Consider the following 19,310-nt stretch of genomic DNA (forward strand, 5'->3'; position numbering starts at 1 on the left):
TACTCGTAAGTGTAGGTATATATACTCGTAAGTGTAGGTATATATACTCGTAAGTGTAGGTATATATACTTGTAATTGTAGGTATATATACTTGTAAGCTACCCTGAGTCCCCTTTGGGGTGAGAAGGGCGGGATATAAATGTTGCTAATAATAATAATAAATAAATTATTTCCGTCTCACCTTCTTGCAGGTCAAGGTGTGGATCTACCCAGAGGGCACCCGGAACGGCAACGGAGACCTTCTGCCATTCAAGAAGGGAGCGTTTCACCTTGCCATCCAGACACAGGTAAAACAGTGCCAGCAACTACAACTCCCAAATGGCAAGGTCTATTTTCCCCAAACTCCACCAGTGTCCACATTTGGGCATATGGAGTATCCGTGCCAAGTTTGGTCCAGATCCATCATGGTTTGGGTCCACAGTGCTCTCTGGATGTAGGTGAACTACAACTCCCAAACTCACGGTCAATGCCAAACCCTTCCAGTATTTCTTATTGGAGTTCTGTCTGCCAAGTTTGGTTCAGTTCCATCACTGGTGGAGTTCAGAATGCTCTTTGATTGTGGGTGAACTATAAATCCCAGCAACTACAACTCCCAAATGACAAAACCAAACCCCCCCACCCCTCCAGTATTCAGGTATTTGTGCCAAATTTGGTCCAGTGAATGGAAATACATCCTGGATATCAGATTATTATTCATTATTATTATTACTAGCTGTGCCCGGCCACGCGTTGCTGTGGCGAAGTATGGTAGTATGGGAAATAAAGTACAGTAGAGTCTCACTTATCCAACACTCGCTTATCCAACATTCTGGATTATCCAACACATTTTTGTAGTCAATGTTTTCAATATATCATGATATTTTGGTGCTAAATTCATAAATACAGTAATTACTACATAGCATTACTGCGTATTGAACTATTTTTTCTGTCAATTTTTTTGTATAACATGATGTTTTGGTGCTTAATTTGTAAAATCATAATCTAATTTGATGTTTAATAGGTTTTTTCTTAATCTCTCCTTATTATCCAACATATTCACTTACCCAACGTTCTGCCGGCCCGTTTACGTTGGATAAGTGAGACTCTACTGTATTGAGGAATTGGTGGTAGTTAAGGTCAAGGGTAAAGGTGTGGAGTCCAGATAATCCAGTGCAAAGCAGATAATATAAGATTATAAATGGGTTATATAGCTGTGTGGAAGGGCCTTGAGTCTACACTGCCATATAATCCAGTTAAAATCTGATAATTTGTATTTTATAGGCAGTGTGGAAGAGGCCTAAGTGAGGCCTAACTCTGCCTGTCCCCTGGGCTGTGTGGGTTGCTAGGAGACCAAGTGGGCGGAGCTTAGCCTTCTAACTGGCAGCAATTGGATAAAAACAATTATTCCTCTCCCTCTAATTAGGACTTTATTTTTCTTTTCTTTTTGTTGTATGAACGTAGATGCATGGATGAAGGGTTGTGCTGCCAAGTTTAGTGTTTCTGGGATGTGTAGTTTTGTTGTTTTGTCCTAGGCCGAAATTTCATTACCCTTTTATATATATAGATTATTATTATTATCAACACAACGACGTTGTATGGCACAGCAAACAAGACAGATATGCTGGATTTCGTTTCGCAAAACCACAAGTCGAACACTTCCCAAGTGTCTAGGACTGTGTGATGTATTTTCGGATGATGTGTGCAGATCCCAGTAGGGTGGCCTTTTGCAGTTGGCAGATGGTGATTTTGTCAATGTCTATTGTTTCCAAATGCCGGCTGAGATCTTTTGGCACAGCACCCAGTGTGCCCATCACCACCGGGACCACCTGCACTGGTTTCTGCCAGAGTCTTTGAAGTTCAATCTTGAGGTCCTGAGAGCGGCTGAGTTTTTCCTGTTGTTTTTCGTCAATGCGACTGTCACCTGGGATGGCAACATCAATGATCCAAACCTTGTTCTTTTCCACAACTGTGATGTCTGGTGTGTTGTGTTCCAGATATCATATTATTATTATTATTATTATTATTATTATTATTATTATTATTATTATTATTATTCAGATTATTATACATTATGATTCATAACAACAGCAAAAAGGATAGTGATGAAGTAGCAAAGAAAATAATGTTATGTTTAGGGGTCACCACAACATGAGGAACTGTATTAATTTATTATTTTATTATTTATTTATTTAATACATTTATATCCCGCCCTTCTTTCAGAGCGGCTTACAAATTAAATTTACATACAATATTACATTATTAGCATAGCTCAATACTGGCAATAAATTACTATATTGTTCTATATCAATATATTGTAATATTATTATTAATATTACATGTAATATAGAATAAATAATTATCATAATTACAGTAGAGTCTCACTTATCCAACATAAACGGGCCGGCAGAACGTTGGATAAGTGAATATGTTGGATAATAAGGAGAGATGAAGGAGAAGCCTATTAAACATCAAATTAGGTTATGATTTTACAAATGAAGCACCAAAACATCATGTTATACAACAAATTTGACAGAAAAAGTAATTCAATATGCAGTAATGCTACGTAGCAGTTATTGTATTTATGAATTTAGCATCAAAGAATCACGATATATTGAAAACATTGACTACAAAAATGGCTTGGATTATCCAGAGGCTTGGATAAGTGAGACTTGGATTAGTGAGACTCTACTGTATTATTATTCCGATTATTATACATTATGATTCATAACAACAGCAAAAAGGATAGTGATGAAGTAGCAAAGAAAATAATCTTATGGTTGGGGGTCACCACAACACGAGGAACTGTATGTATTTATTATTTATTATTTATTTATTTAATACATTTATATCCCGCCCTTCCTTCAGAGCGGCTTACAAATTAAATTTACATACAATATTACATTGTTAGCATAGCACAATACTGGCAATAAATTACTATATTGTACTATATCAATATATTGTAATATTGTTATTAATATTACATGTAATATAGAATAAATAATTAACATGATTATATTGTATTATTAGTATTGTATTATTAAGGGGTCGCGGCATTAGGAAGGTTGGGAATTTCTGCCCAGGAGAGGCAGTTTTGTCATAAAGTTAGTCTCCTGTGCATCACTTTGCTTCTGAGTAACAAACATAATATAATAATAATAATAATAATAATAATAATAATAATAGTAATTTTATTCTTATACCCTGCCCCATCTGCCCGGAGGGACTCGGGGCGGCTTACATGGGGCCATCAACAGTATAAAAACAAGCAATAGAACAAGTCAAACAACAATAAAACAAATCATAAAAATCACATACAAAACATAATGATAAAATCATGGAAAAGATCTAGAGGAAACTGGGCCAAAAGTGCTAGTTATGTCAATATCAAGCCTGCTTATAGATACAAGATCCCCCTCCAGTTTTCGGGCAACCCAAATATCAGGACGCAACCCATTTCCCTGTCATTATAGCAGCCAAAATATCAAGATTTCCTTGAGGTCTGTTCCAAAACCACCTCTCACGTTCTTCCGTGATTCTTCTTTCCCGTTTTGTTCCAAATAGGTTCCCATCGTCCCCGTGGTCTACTCGTCCTTTTCTTCGTTCTACAACCCCGCAAAGAACCTCTTCACATCAGGTACGGTCACCCTGAATGTTTTGTCCACTTTTCATAATCCTGTTTTGAAAAAATCACCTCCTCCTTCACTGGCAGAAAGGTAAAAAGGTCTTGTATTGGAGGATCACAGGGAAAGATGTAAACATTTAACGCATGGCTACAGGAACAGAGCCAGGCACGTTTCCAATTCCGCTGCTCTATATCTCGTCAAGGAGGAAGATGTAACTACAGTAGAGTCTCACTTATCCAAGACTCGCTTATCCAACATTCTGGATTATCCAACGCATTTTTGTATTCAATGTTTTCAATATATCGTGATATTTTGGTGCTAAATTCGTAAATACAGTAATTACTACATAGCATTAATGTGTAATGAACTACTTTTTCTGTCAAATTTGTTGTATAACATGATGTTTTGGTGCTTAATTTATAAAATCATAACCTATTTTGAAGTTTAATTGGCTTTTTCTTAATCTCTCCTTATTATCCAACATATTCGCTTATCCAACGTTCTGCCGGCCTGTTTATGTTGGATAAGTGAGACTCTACTGTATGTTGTTTTTGGTTATAGGTTCACAAATAGATACATTCTGATTTCCCACTGTTTGCCACTTTATTAGAGTTGCCAAAGGGGAAAATGTAGTCATTTCATGCCTGGTGACAGGGACACAGCCAGATGTATCTCTAATTCCTTGCTTTTCACCATTTTTATCTACAGCAATCACTGTATTTTATTGTTTATACCAGGGGGTACTGTGAATTTATGATACTGTGTTGACAATTTATTGCCTATGTTTTGTTTTGCACTTGTATTTTGTGTCACACCTTGAGTGTTTTGTGAGCCGCCCCGAGTCCCTCTGGGAGATGGTGATAGGATATAAATAAAGTATTATTATTATTATTATTATTATTATGACACAGCAAACAAGATAGATATGCTGGATTTCATTTCACAAACTCACAAGTCGAACACTTCCCAAGTGTCTAGGACTGTGTGATGTATTATTATTATTATTATTATTATTATTATTATTATTATTATTTTATTATGACACAGCAAACAAGATAGATATGCTGGATTTATTATTATTATTATTATTTCATTATGACACAGCAAACAAGATAGATATGCTGGATTTCGTATCACAAAATCACAAGTCGAACACTTCCCAAGTGTCTAGGACTGTGTGATTTATTATTATTATTATTATTATTATTATTATTATTATTATTATTATTATTATTATTATTATTATTATGACACAGCAAACAAGATAGATATGCTGGATTTCGTATCACAAAATCACAAGTCGAACACTTCCCAAGTGTCTAGGACTGTGTGATGTATTTTCGGATGATGCGCGCAGGTCCCAGTCGGGTGGCCTTTTGCAGTTGGCAGATCGTGATTTTGTCAATGTCTATTGTTTCCAAATGCCGGCTGAGATCTTTAGGCACGGCACCCAGTGTGCCCATCACCACCGGGACCACCTGCACTGGTTTCTGCCAGAGTCTTTGCAGTTCAATCTTGAGGTCCTGATAGCGGCTGAGTTTTTCCTGTTGTTTTTCGTCAATGCGACTGTCACCTGGGATGGCAACATCAATGATCCAAACCTTTTTCTTTTCCACAACTGTGATGTCTGGTGTGTTGTGTTCCAGAACTTTGTCAGTCTGGATTCGGAAGTCCTACAGTATCTTTGCGTGCTCATTTTCCAAGACTTTTGCAGGTTTGTGATCCCACCAGTTCTTTGCTGCTGGCAGGTGGTCCTTGAGGCATAGGTTCCAATAAATCATTTGGGCCACGTGGTTGTGCCTCTGTTTGTAGTCTGTCTGTGCAATTTTCTGACAGCAGCTGAGGATATGATCAATGGTTTCATCGGTTTCCTTGCATAGTCTGCATTTTGGGTCATCAGCTGATTTTTCGATCTTGGCCTTAACTGCCTTTGTCCTGATGTCTTGCTCCTGGGCTGCAGGGATCAGGCCTTCTGTCTCCTTCTTCAGGGTCCCATTCGTGAGCCAGAGCCAGGTCTTCTCCTTATCAGATTTTCCTTCAATTTTGTCAAGGAACTTTCCATGCAATGTTTTGTTGTGCCAGCTGTCAGCTCTAGTTTGTAGTGTGATTTTCTTATACTGGTTTTTTTTGTCTGCTGTGCTTTGAGGAGTTTCTGATTTTTGACTTCAGCTTTTCCTTCAATTTTGTCAAGGAACTTTCCATGCAGTGTTTTGTTGTGCCAGCTGTCAGCTCTAGTTTGTAGTGCGGTTTTCTTATACTGGTTTTTTTTGTCTGCTGTGCTTTGAGGAGTTTCTGATTTTTGACTTCAGCTTTTCCTTCAATTGTGTCAAGGAACTTTCCATGCAATGTTTTGTTGTGCCAGCTGTCAGCTCTAGTTAGTAGTGCAGTTTTCTTGTACTGGTTTTTTTGTCTGCTGTGCTTTGAGGAGTTTCTGATTTTTGACTTCAATCAAAGCAGGTTATTGTTATTATTATTATTATTATTCAGCCCGGAAAACACACTACAACCCAAAGCTGCCCTGCTTTTGAGAGTCGTCCTCAAATATTAATGGGGGGTCCTTCTCTTCCTCCAGGCAAAATCCGGGTGGAGGTCCTGCCGGCCATTCCCACCAAAGGCCTGGGCCCCTCCGACGTGGACGATCTCACTAGCCAGTGCTACGACACCATGCGGGAGACGTTGTTCCGGCTGTCCGGACGGCCCGGCGAAGCCAACGGAGGAGCGCCGCCCCGGGTTCCCCAGTGACGCGGACCACGAAAGGTGGCAACCCTCCCACAGTTGAAAGGACCTTTCGTTTTCCCTCTCTGTCTCCCATCCGTGGCCAAAAACTTGTTTAATGAGGTCACGGAGGGGAAAGAAAGGGGCCGAAAACCCCAAATCGGGGTTCTCCGTTTCCATTCTCCCACGAAATAATCCCTGTCTTCACCTTTATTTTTCCAGCAAATAATACCAAAGAGGGAGGCTGCCGTGACTCTTGATATAGCTTCTCCGGGCTTTTGTTATTTTGTGGAATGAAAGCACTGCCAGGGTTTCCAGACCGAGACAAACGTTCCCACTCCGGATACTAAACATGGAAGAAGATCGAGTCTCCGGTCTCTCCAAATTCCTGATTTGCACTGTTTATACGAGTCTTCGATCTACTTTTTTTTTTTGGACTGGATTGGGACCTTTACTTGTCACATTCTGGAGGGTTTTTATCACTGGGATGTATTATTTTCCAATTGAATCGGGACGTATTTCTAACCGTGACATTCACAGATTGGGTCTCAAAAATGAAATGGGTCTTATTTTGTGTCTGAAGACTCAGGATTTGTATTTTGGGCATCTTTATTAATAGTTTCAGACACGGTTTGCGGTTGTACATTGGCAGGAAAATTTGGAGTTGGCTTTATGGCAATACCGGGATCAATGATTGTGGATTTTTTTGGGATATAAAAGGTTGTAAAGGGGAAGATTAAGTTTAAAACGGGCATCTTTCTTTGGTATCCGATGCCTCAATTGTAATATTTGTTCAAAACTTTTTTTTTGGGATAAGTTGCAATGCCTAGAATTCAAGGAAAAAGTGGGGATCATTATTATCCAAAAAAGGGAACCATTTGTTATTTATCATTTCTAGAAGAGAAAGGACACATTTAGGGGTGTTTATGAGCATTTCTTGCCCATCGAAAATGGCAAATAAAACTATATTTATTTTGGCACTTAGGATTTGGAACGAACCCCTTTTTTTTTTGCATTATTTCAGGGATTTAAAAATGCCAGAGCTTTGTATTTTGTTCATTTTGGCAAGTTTTCCCCCTTTGAACCGGACCAAACTGTAACTTCGATTCTTTTTAGGGCTCTTTAGGATTTTGTTTTTGACTCTAGGCGAGGGTTTAAACGCACAGAAACGTGCCGAAGAAGTGCCTTTTGTTCCGAAATACGTCGGGGTTTGTGTCCAGAAATGTGTGAGTGGGTTTGATTTTTATAAAGCAGATTTATTTAAGGAGGAAACCTTGGTCTTGGTGTGTTTTCTTGCGCCAGAAGGCTCTCACTTTTTTTCTTCCCTTGAAAACCTTTGACTCCGGTTTGCCATCTCCGCTGCCGTCCGATTGGGAGGCCGAGTTGCAAAAACTCCAAATCAGAAGAGAAAGAATCAATCGGTGAATTTCCTTTTCTTATATATTTTACGACATCAGCGTTCGTTCTTGCAGGAACCTGAAAGGGAAGAAAAGATGCCAAGATTTATTTATTTATGACATTTATATCCCGCCCTACAAACTGTAATATAAGATATGACTGTTCAACTCTGATTAAATCATTATTTTCATCTTCTTCAATGTAAATGTGCTTATGTATCCTTTTAATAATAATAGAGTGAAATAATAAATGTAGTAATAATAATAATAATAATAATAAATGCAGTACAATAAATAATAATAATAATAGAGTAAAATAAATGTAAAAGTAACAATAATAATAGAGTAAAATAATAAATGTAATAATACCAATAATAATAGAGAAAAATAATAAATATACCATATATACTTGAGTATAAGCCGACCTGAATATAAGCCGAGGCACCTAATTTTAACACAAAAAAACTGGGAAAACATTGACTCCAGTATAAGCCGAGATACCAATGAAATTACATTAATTGGGGCATCAGTAGTTTAAATGTTTTTGAATCTTTACATCAAACTGTAATTTAAGATATGACTGTTCAACTCTGATTAAATCATTATTCTCATCTTCTTCAATGTAAATGTGCTTATGTATCCTTTTAATAATCAGAGTGAAATAATAAATGTAATAATTATAATAATAAATGCAGTAAAATAATAAATGTACAGTAGAGTCTCATCCAAGCCTCACTTATCCAAGCCTCTGGATTATCCAAGCCATTTTTGTGGTCAATGTTTTCAATATATCATGATATTTTGGTGCTAAATTCGTAAATACAGTAATTACAACATAACATTTCTGCGTATTGAACTACTTTTTCTGTCAAATTTGTTGTGTAACATGATGTTTTGGTGCTTAATTTGGTAATAATAAATAGAGTAAAATAATAAATGTATTCATAATAATAAAAACAGAGTAAAATAAATGCAAAAGTAACAACATAATGGAGTAAAATAATAAATGTAATAATAATAGTTAATAGAGTAAAATAATAAATGTAACAATACCAATAATAATAGAGAAAAATAATAAATATACCATATACAGTAGAGTCTCACTTATCCAAGCTAAACGGGCCAGCAGAATGTTGGATAAGTGAATATGTTGGATAATAAGAAGGCATTAAGGAGAAGCCTATTAAACATCAAATTAGGTGATGATTTTACAAATTAAGCATCAAAACATCATGTTATACAAGAAATTTGACAGAAAAAGTAATTCAATAAGCAGTAATGTTATGTTGGAATTACTGTATTTACGAATTTAGCACCAAAATATCACGATATATTGAAAACATTGACTACAAAAATGGCTTGGATAATCCAGAAGCTTGGATTAGTGAGACCCTCTGCTATTGGGTGACCTTAGGCAAAGTCACGCTCTCTGAACCTCAAAAAGAGACATTAGACATCTAGCTCTGGCTCCTTACACGTCTCCAGCCGTTCCTCCAGGAAGGAGATTTGTTCGCTGAGCGAATCGATCCTTTCCAGCTGCTGCAAAGAGTGGATTAGCAATCCCAGTGGGTCCATTTGGGTCGTTCCTTCCGGCAGATCCACTTTGAGGAACGGAGCCATCGCCTGCTGGAATTTCTACCGAGGGAAGAAGTTGCATATAATATTCCTTCCATTCCTGAATCCATAATAATAATAACAATAATAATAATAATCGAAAAATCAGCTGATGACCCAAAGTGCAGACTGTGCAAGGAAACCGATGAAACCATTGATCATATCCTCAGCTGCTGTAAGAAAATTGCACAGACAGACTACAAACAGAGGCACAACTCTGTGGCCTGATTCATTGGAACCTATGCCTCAAGTATCACCTCCCTGCAGTTAAGAACTGGTGGGATCACAAACCTGCAAAAGTCTTGGAAAATGAGCACGCAAAGATACTGTGGGACTTCCGAATCCAGACTGACAAAGTTCTGGAACACAACATACCAGACATCACAGTTGTGGAAAAGAACAAGGTTTGGATCATTGATGTTGCCATCCCAGGTGACAGTCGCATTGAAGAAAAACAACAGGAAAAACTCAGCCGCTATCAGGACCTCAAGATTGAACTTCAAAGACTGGCAGAAACCAGTGCAGGTGGTCCCGGTGGTGATGGGCACACTGGGTGCCGTGCCAAAAGATCTCAGCCGGCATTTGGAAACAATAGGCATTGACAAAATTACGATCTGCCAACTGCAAAAGGCCACCTTACTGGGATCTGCGTGCATCAACCGAAAATACATCACGCAGTCCTAGACGCTTGGGAAGTGTTCGACTTGTGATTTTGTGAAACGAAATCCAGCATATCTATCTTGTTTGCTGTGTCATACAACGTCGTTGTGTCAATAATAATAATAATAATAATGTTTATTATTCTGCATTTTGGGATGGGTTCACAATCGTTATCTTCAAATGACATCAAGTGGTGCTGTTTTCCCATTTCTTAACCTCATTTGGTCTAACAACCGAAGGTGCCACTACAGTCTACACTGTATAATTAATGCAGTTTGACTCCACTTTCACTATGTATTTGACACGGCATCCCCCCCTTTTTTTCCACTCCCCTGGGATATCTACTCACTTCTTCCAAAGCTGCCATCCTTGTTTTGAGCTCCTTCACATCCTCTTGCAACATCGGGTTGGAGTTTTCAACTGAGCAAATGTATAGCAAAAAATATTATTATTATTATTATTATTATTATTATTATTATTATTATCTATATCTCACAATAAAACCTGCAGTACAAACAATTAAAATAGAATGAAGCTATCATCACAAAATGATGGAGAGTGGGGATTGGTAGTGATCCGATATTTTGGTTTTGCACCTCCTTTGGCGATGCCATTGAACAAAATCTAATGGCTGTTATATTATTATTATTATTATTATCATGATCATCATTATTATTAGTATTAGTATTAGTATTCTTGACACAAAGACATAGTATGACACAGCAAATGAGATCTATATGCTGGATTTCGTATCACAAAATCACAAGTCAAACATTTCCCAAGCATTTAGTATCGTGTGTTGTACATTATTATTATTTTTATTATTACTATATTATTATTATTATTATTATTATTATTATTATTATTTTATGACACAGCAAACAAGATCTATATGCTGGATTTCGTATCACAAAATCACAAGTCAAGTGTCTAGGACTGTGTGTTGTATATTATTATTATTTTATTATTACTATATCATTATTATTATTGAAACAAAGACATAGTATGACACAGCAAATGAGATCTATATGCTGGATTCCGTATCACAAAATCACAAGTCGAAACATTTCCCAAGCGTTTAGGACGGTGTGTTGTATATTATTATTATTATTATTACTATATTATTATTATTATTATTATTATTATTATTATTGACACACAGACATAGTATGACACAGCAAACAAGATCTATATGCTGGATTTCGTATCACAAAATCACAACTCAAACACTTCCCAAGTGTCTAGGACTGTGTGTTGTATATTATTATTATTATTATTATTATTATTATTATTATTATTATTATTATTATTATTATTGACACAAAGACATAGTATGACACAGCAAACGAGATATGTATGCTGGATTTTGTATCACAAAATCCCAACTCGAACACTTCCCAGGTGTCTAGGACTGTATAATAATAATAATAATAATAATAGAAGCTTTGAGTTTCCTTTGGGATAAATAATAATAATAATAATAATAATAATAATAATAATAAAAATTTATTTATACCCCGCCACCATCTCCCCAATGGGGACTCGGAGCGGCTTACATGGGGCCATGCCCAAGACAATACAATATAACCATAACATAATACAATTAAATAATACATTACATAAAATAAACAGTACAACATAAGATCGAAACAGCAATATAACAAGAACATGAACACTACATTTCAAAACTAGATTAAAAATTAAAACTCTGGGTGAGAAAGGGATCAGAATATAATCTATATATGTAAAAGAGTGATGGCATCAGGGCAGCGGACAAAACAACGAAACTACAGGCCCCCCAACCTCGAAATTTGACAACACAACCCATCATCCACGCCTCTAGGTTGATACCACAAAAAGAAAAGAAAAATAAAGTCCTAATTAGAGGGAGAGGAATAATTGTTTTTTATCCAATTGCTTCCAGTTAGAAGGCTAAGCTCCTCCCACTTGGTCTCCTAGCAACTGACTCACCCCAGGGGACAGGCAGACTTAGGCTTCACTTAGGCCTCTTCCACAGATTATCTAATTAATATCGCAAAGAACACCACTCTGAAAACAAGGGAATTCCATACAGGAAACAATCAGGGCCAGCTAACACCTCCCAACAAAAAATTCAGTCAGGAAGGAAACAGCTAGGCTTTAAAGATGCAAGGCCATTACATCCTAATCATTTCTCCTAATTGCAGCATTCATACTTGCCTCCAACAGACAAAATAATCAGAAATATTGTATATTCACAACCTTTAGGAAATAATATCCCCTGATGGCGCAGTGTGTTAAAGCGCTGAGCTGCTGAACTTCTGGACCGAAAGGTTTGAATTGGGGGAGCGGAGAGAGCCCCTACTGTTAGCCCCAGCTTCTGCCAACCCAGAAGTTTGAAAACATGCAAATGAGAGTAGATGAATAGGTACCGCTCCAGTGGGAAGATAACGGCGCTCCATGCAGTCATCCCACATGACCTTGGAGGAGTCTACGGACAACGCCGGCTCTTTGGCTTAGAAATGGAGATGAGCACCAACCCCCAGAGTGTGGGTAGATGAATAGGTACTGCTTTACCATTTACCTTAACTGCCACCAATTCCTCAGTACTTTATTTCCCATACCACCATACTTCGCCACAGCAACGCGTGGCCGGGCACAGCTAGTAGTAATAATAATAATAATAATAATAATAATAATAATAATAATGACATTGCAGGTTATAGTGAGCACCGTAAACATGTCCAAGAGCATTGCCAGTGTCCTCCATCCTTCCCACCACACAAAAGTTTCCCACTTTCACACAAAAGTCATCCTAGATTTTCTGTTTTTCCTCTACCACAGACATCCCAGTGTTCCTGACTCTCTCCATTGGTGTGGAATTTGCATAATCCCGCCCACTGCCTCTCCCTTAACCATTTCCTATTCCTTTCTATGGCACACAGCAGACAGAGGAATTGATCAGCAACTGAATATACTAGAGAGGTTTGGGGAAAATTCCACAACCTTATGCATTTAGTACAATTAAAAGATTGACTTTTTCAAATAACCCAGGCAATGCCTGTTACCCAAGCTAGTGACAGAAATATTAAATATTAATTGGGTATTTTTTTATTACAAAAGTGTGAATCAAGTGAGTAGGCCAAAGCCAGCCTCGCCTTGAGGAGAGTGACTAGGCCGAAGCCTGTTGTGTCAGTTTACCTCAGTGAGAGAACTCAGTCGGCGTGAGGAGGCTTCTCTGTGAGGTAGGCCTCACAGTGTGAGGAAAAAAGTTTAAAAGCAATGCTTTTGGGTTGTGATTTCCTTTTATTTCATCACTTTTAAATGTATTTATTATGCAATGTGTGCAGTGAGACAATTAGTGCAATTAGTAATTTTGCATGTAATATAAATATACAATTATAATAGTATAATTATTATAATTATACTATTATAATTATAATAATACGGTTTACAAGTATATATACATACACTATATTATGCGACTACAGTAGAGTCTCACTTATCCAAGCTAAACGGGCCGGCAGAAGCTTGGATAAGCGAATATCTTGGATAATAAGGAGGGATTAAGGAAAACATCAAATTAGGTTATGATTTTACAAATTAAGCACCAAAACTTCATGTTATACAACACATTTGACAGAAAAAGTAGTTCAATGGGCAGTAATGTTATGTTGTAATTACTGTATTTACGAATTTAGCACCAAAATATCACAATATATTGAAAACATTGACTACAAAAATGGCTTGGATTATCCAGAGGCTTGGATAAGCGAGGCTTGGATTAGTGAGACTCTACTGTATATTGCAATATTATTAGTAATATTGCATGTAATATATATATGCAATTATAATAGTATAATTATTATAATTATACTATTATAATTATAATAATACGGTTTACAAGTATATATGCATTCACTATATTATGCGATTACAGTATATTGCAATATTATTAGTAATATTGCATGTAATATATATATGCAATTATAATAGTATAATTATTATAATTATACTATTATAATAATACGGTTTACAAGTATATATACATACATTATATTATATTATGCGACTATATTGCAGTATTATTAGTAATATTGCATGTAATATAAATATACAATTATAATAGTATAATTATAATAATTATAATAATTATACTATTATAATTATAATACGGTTTACAAGTATATATACATACATTACATTATATTATGCGACTGTATTGCAATATTATTAGTAATATTGCATGTAATATAAATATACAATTATAATAGCATAATTATTATAATTATACTATTATAATTATAATATTACGGTTTACAAGTATATATACATACACTATATTATATTATGCGACTATATTGCAATATTATTAGTAATATTGCATTTAATATTAATATACAATTATAATAATTATACGTAGAGTCTCACTTATCCAACATAAACGGGCCGGCAGAATGTTGGATAAGCGAATATGTTGGATAATAAGGAGGCATTAAGGGAAAGCCTATTAAACATCAAATTAGGTTATGATTTTGCAAATTAAGCACCAAACATCATGTTATACAACAAATTTGGCAGAAAAAGTAGTTCAATACGCAGTAATGCTATGTAGTAATTACTGTATTTACGAATTTAGCACCAAAATATCACGATGTATTGAAACCATTGATTACAAAATGCATTGTATAATCCATAACCTTGGATAAGCGAGTCTTGGATAAGTGAGACTCTACTGTATTTTCTTTTATTTTTATCCCATATTTATAATAACAATAGTCCACTATAGTTATTACCCTCCTCTCCTGATATGAGATTTAAGGCCCCTATATTTCCTTTATTCCTTATTTATTATCTCCTCTTTGTGTTGTCGAAGGCTTTCATGGCCAGGATCACAGGGTTGTTGTGTGTCTTTTGGGCTGTGTGGCCATGTTCCAGAAGCATTCTCTCCTGACGTTTCGCCCACATCTATGGCAGGCATCCTCAGAAGTTGCCTGCCATAGATGTGGGCGAAACGTCAGGAGAGAATGCTTCTGGAACATGGCCACACAGCCCGAAAGACACACAACAACCCTATCTCCTCTTTTTTTGCACCCTCCAGTCTCCTCATCCTCTTGCCTAGCGGGACTTTTTTAGCAACATTGACGGAAATGCAGACTTTGTGTGCCGAAAAATAGGTGTTCCGTGCCGGGAAAAGCCACAATAATAAAAATGGGGCTGGAAAAGCATAGAATTCGAACCTAGCAACAACTCAGGATTGATGGCAAATGGGTTTGGTTTGTTGTTGTTGTTGGTTTGGCATACTTACCCATTCGTGGGGACGGCGTTTGCAGCGGGTGCTGTCCCTCAGCGCATTATTACTCACGGTACGAGTTTGAAGTGGCACAGCGCGTACCAAAAGTAATAATGGACCGCGGGGAGCGGCAGTGGGTCCATCCCCATCTGGGTGTCGAAAGGCAGGTGACATAATAGGGTAGACTCACTTTGAAAGGAGTTGTTCTACTCTGGAAACTGTTTGTGTGTGTCAAAAACCAGGCTGGATCAGTTCAGACTTGATGAGATAGATACTCATTGAAAAACTAGAGAAAAATGTGCTGCAGGGATGTTTCTCACACAGAAATAAAGTTTGTGTAGTTTAATAAATTTTTTCCATGTTTTTATGATAGAACTAATTGGGAAATTACATTTACAACCCAGGAACAAAAATCACGTTTATTTTATTTTATTTATTTATTAGACTTGCATACCGCTACTCCCAGTTTGGCTCGGAGCTGTTTATAGAAATAGATTAAAACAATACAATTAGCTTGTATTGCACTGTGTTGTGTTGCATCATGTTGCATCATGTTATTGTGTCCCTTGGAGTGGTAGTTCTGGCAAGTCCTGAGCCGCCTTGGCCAAAAGGTGCCAAACTACAACTCCCAGGATCCCATAGCATTAAACAATGGGGTGCTATCCAAAGATGAACCTAAACTGCAGAATGAATGCTGTTTGAACTGCCACGGCTCCATGCTGCTGGATCCTGGGAGTTGTAGTTCAGCACTCTTTGGCCGAGACACCAATTTGGTGGAACTACAACCTCACTGATTGCATCTGCATTCATTCTATGATGTAGATGCACTGAAAAACTTCAAAAGAGACAACCCGAAGGCCGGTTAGCTCCGTCATTCTGCGTCAGCTGCGGCTGAGGATTTGTAGTTTAGTGCACAAGAGAGCAATCCACCCCAAAATGTTCCAGGTTCCACATGACATTGAAAGTGGAATCATGCTGCTCTCAGTGCGCAATATTAAGGCGGGTCTTACCCGGACTGGAGGCAGGAGGGGCATCTGTGGGGAAAGCTTTGCAGCTCTTGCCATCCATCTGAAGCTCGTACCCTCGGTGGCATCCACAGCGGTGGCTTCCGGCAACATTGAGGCAAACCTGGCTGCAGCCATGGGTCCCGCCAGCGCATTCGTCCACATCTGAAGGCAAAATATTATTTATTTTATTTATTTATTACAATATTTATATCCCGCCCTTCTCACCCAACAGGGGACTCAGGGCGGCTTACAAAAAACACGTATATAAAAATTAGTTAAAAAATTATTATTAACTTACATCAGTATTCATAAAACACATTATAAAATACAGATAGGCGTGTATAATTATATATATTATATATATATTGCCCAGGCAGGGTTGCCAACTTGAAAGCTAGAGAGAGATCCTTCACCTTTAAAAGGGAAAATATGAGCTGTGAGCTTTTTGAGCTGTATGGCCATGTTTCAATAGCATTCTGTCCTGACGTTTTGCCTGCATCTATGGCAAGGCATCCTCAGAGATTCAATGACAATGAAGCAATTGGAGTATATAATAATAATAATAATAATAATAATAATAATAATAATAATAATAATAATATCATTATTATTATTATTGAACTTCAAAGATTCTGGCAGAAACCAGTACAGGCTTTTGGTATAAATTTCTACCAAAATATAGAAAGGATGTTAATATGTTTTTATAAGATTCCAACAAACAGAACCCAATAAATTATATAATTTATTGTGTCCATTTTGGCCATGGAAGGGGCATTTTGAACAACCCATGAAAGTCTCCAGGACAGAAAAGTGGTCCCAGAAACCTGTTGTTTTATATTCAAATCTTATGGTGGGTTTTACCTGTTTGGCAAAATCGTCCAGTCCATCCAGGTGTGCAGGAACACATATTTAGAAATGAACATGTCCCACCATTTTGGCACGGAGGATGGCAGACTGTTAAAAGAGAAGAACCAAATTATAAGGCCTGTGTGTGTGTATGTGTGTACAACACAGAGTCTCATTAAGGGGAAAGTGGGATAATAATAGTAGTAGTAGAAATAATAATAATAATAATAATAATAATAATAATAATAATAATAATAATAATATTCTCTCGTCTTGTCATGCCATATCTGAAACCTTGGGCTCAATCCTTGATACAGTACTTCAATTTGAGAAGGATAAGGAGACGTTGGAACAGGTTTGGAGTAGGGACTTAAGAGTAGGGTAAGAGGGAAAAAAACTTGAAAGTGCTGCAAAGAGGGCTGGAATGCATGAAAACGGGTGCGGATCTCGAAGTAAATAAAGCAAAAGGGACGTGGGTTGCTTTGAGTTTTTCGAGCGGTATGGTTATGTTCCAGAAGCATTCTCTCCTGATGTTTTGCCCACACCTACGCCAGGCATCCTCAATGGTTGTGAGGTGTGTTGGAAACTAGGCGAGTGGGGTTTATATATCTGTGGAATAATGTCCAGGGTGGGAGAAAGAACTCTTGTCTGGATGAGGCAAGTGTGAATGTTGCTATTGGCCACCTTGATTAGCACTGAATGGCCTAGTTAAAAGCCTAGTTGCTTCCTGCATGGGGGAATCTTTTGTTGGGAAGTGTTGGGAGGGGACACACGAAGCATACATATTGCCTAATTTCTGAGGATGCCTGCCATAGGTGTGGGCAAAACATCAGGAGAGAATGCTTCTGGAACATGGCCATACAGTCCGGAAAACTCACAGTAACCCAGTGATTCCAGCCATGAAAGCCTTTGACAACAAATCAAAAGGGACTTACTAATATTGCAGCCAAGCCGATGGGATGCAACTCCCCATTTCCATCTCGGGCAGCAGGTGTATATTGGCTGGGAGATTTTCCGATACGCTGGCCGCTGAGAAACCTTATAAGCCGTCCTAGGAATAATAATAATAACAAGGGCAGACATGGATGTAATTTTTTAAAAAATAAATCAAAACAATGGACAGTTCCCTCCCATTTCTAGAAGCCTAAGGGTTGGAGGTGAAACAGAAGAAAAATAACCTGTACTTGCTGCAAAGTCGGTACCCCTGGCACAAAGTGAGGTAGGGCTGGTAGACTGGCTGGATGTGGGAAGTGAGGTAAGACGTAGTGCGGCTTCGTACCTCCACGGAGCATGCTTTGCGCCTGCGGAAGAAAGGGAGTCTTAGGGCGCATTCAAATGGAGGAATGAATGCAGTTCGATACTGCTTGAACCACCTTGGCTCCATGCAGAGGGCTCCTGGGAGTTGTAGTTTCACAAGGTCTTGGGCCTTATCTTCCCAAGAAGGCGGGCGCCAAACTACAAATGGCAGCATAGAATCAGATGTCAAAGCAGAGTCAATTGGCATTGAGTCTACTGTATAGACACCACCCATGTACACAAAGCCTGGAGGTACTATATACTATGTTACATTTGTGCATGAAACGTTCACAAAATAACAATAATAATAATAATAGTAATAATAATAATAATCACAATAATAATAATAATAACTCAGCCGCTATCAGGACCTCAAGATTGAACTTCAAAGACTCTGGCAGAAACCAGTGCAGGTGATGGGCACACTGGGTGCCGTGCCAAAAGATCTCAGCCGGCATTTGGAAACCATAGACATTGACAAAATCATGATCTGCCAACTGCAAAAGGCCACCCTGCTGGGATCTGCGCGCATCATCCGAAAATACATCACACAGTCCTAGACACTTGGGAAGTGTTCGACTTGTGATTTTGTGATATGAAATCCAGCATATCTATCTTGTTTGCTGTGTCAAAATAATAATAATAATAATAATAATAATAATAATAATAATAATAATAATAATAATAATAATCACACAGTCCTAAACACTTGGGAAGTGTTTGACTTGTGATTTTGTGATACAAAATCCAGTATATATATCTCATTTGCTGTGTCATACTATGTCTTTGTGTCAATGATGATGATGATGATGATATAATGAATGTATTGGTTTGCTGTGAGTTTTCCGGGCTGTATGGCCATGTTCCAGAAGCATTCTCTCCTGACGTTTCTCCCACATCT

The 19,310-nt window shown here is 37.5% G+C and overlaps 2 protein-coding genes and 1 non-coding gene across 6 annotated transcripts in view; 1 reads left to right on the forward strand and 2 right to left on the reverse strand.

Moving 5' to 3' along the window:
- The window catches only part of agpat2 (1-acylglycerol-3-phosphate O-acyltransferase 2), a 25,188-nt gene extending 17,278 nt beyond the window's left edge, over nt 1-7,910 (forward strand). The window contains exons 4-7 of one of the 2 annotated variants that reach the window (XM_062960422.1): nt 192-287; nt 3,541-3,613; nt 6,175-6,359; nt 6,540-7,910. In XM_062960422.1, coding sequence (XP_062816492.1) covers nt 192-287; nt 3,541-3,613; nt 6,175-6,344 — 339 coding nt within the window. In that variant the 3' untranslated portion in view covers nt 6,345-6,359; nt 6,540-7,910. Of the gene's footprint in view, nt 1-191; nt 288-3,540; nt 3,614-6,174 lie in introns of both variants that reach the window. The other variant, XM_062960421.1, reaches the window with a different exon arrangement.
- egfl7 (EGF like domain multiple 7) overlaps nt 7,553-19,310 on the reverse strand; it is a 22,041-nt gene continuing 10,283 nt past the window's right edge. For 2 of the 3 annotated variants that reach the window (XM_062960424.1, XM_062960425.1), the window contains 7 exons: nt 18,292-18,414; nt 18,049-18,164; nt 17,129-17,221; nt 16,271-16,429; nt 10,338-10,408; nt 9,190-9,349; nt 7,553-7,793 (listed from right to left, as the gene is read on the reverse strand). In XM_062960424.1, coding sequence (XP_062816494.1) covers nt 7,771-7,793; nt 9,190-9,349; nt 10,338-10,408; nt 16,271-16,429; nt 17,129-17,221; nt 18,049-18,164; nt 18,292-18,414 — 745 coding nt within the window. In that variant the 3' untranslated portion in view covers nt 7,553-7,770. The remainder of the gene's footprint in view (nt 7,794-9,189; nt 9,350-10,337; nt 10,409-16,270; nt 16,430-17,128; nt 17,222-18,048; nt 18,165-18,291; nt 18,415-19,310) is intronic. The other variant, XM_062960426.1, reaches the window with a different exon arrangement.
- Nucleotides 15,302-15,390, reverse strand: mir126 (microRNA mir-126). Its single transcript, NR_129838.1, has one exon. It is a non-coding gene; the product is annotated as a microRNA mir-126 (primary transcript).

Source organism: Anolis carolinensis, unplaced genomic scaffold, assembly GCF_035594765.1.
Source record: "Anolis carolinensis isolate JA03-04 unplaced genomic scaffold, rAnoCar3.1.pri scaffold_7, whole genome shotgun sequence".
Lineage (NCBI taxonomy): Eukaryota > Metazoa > Chordata > Lepidosauria > Squamata > Dactyloidae > Anolis > Anolis carolinensis.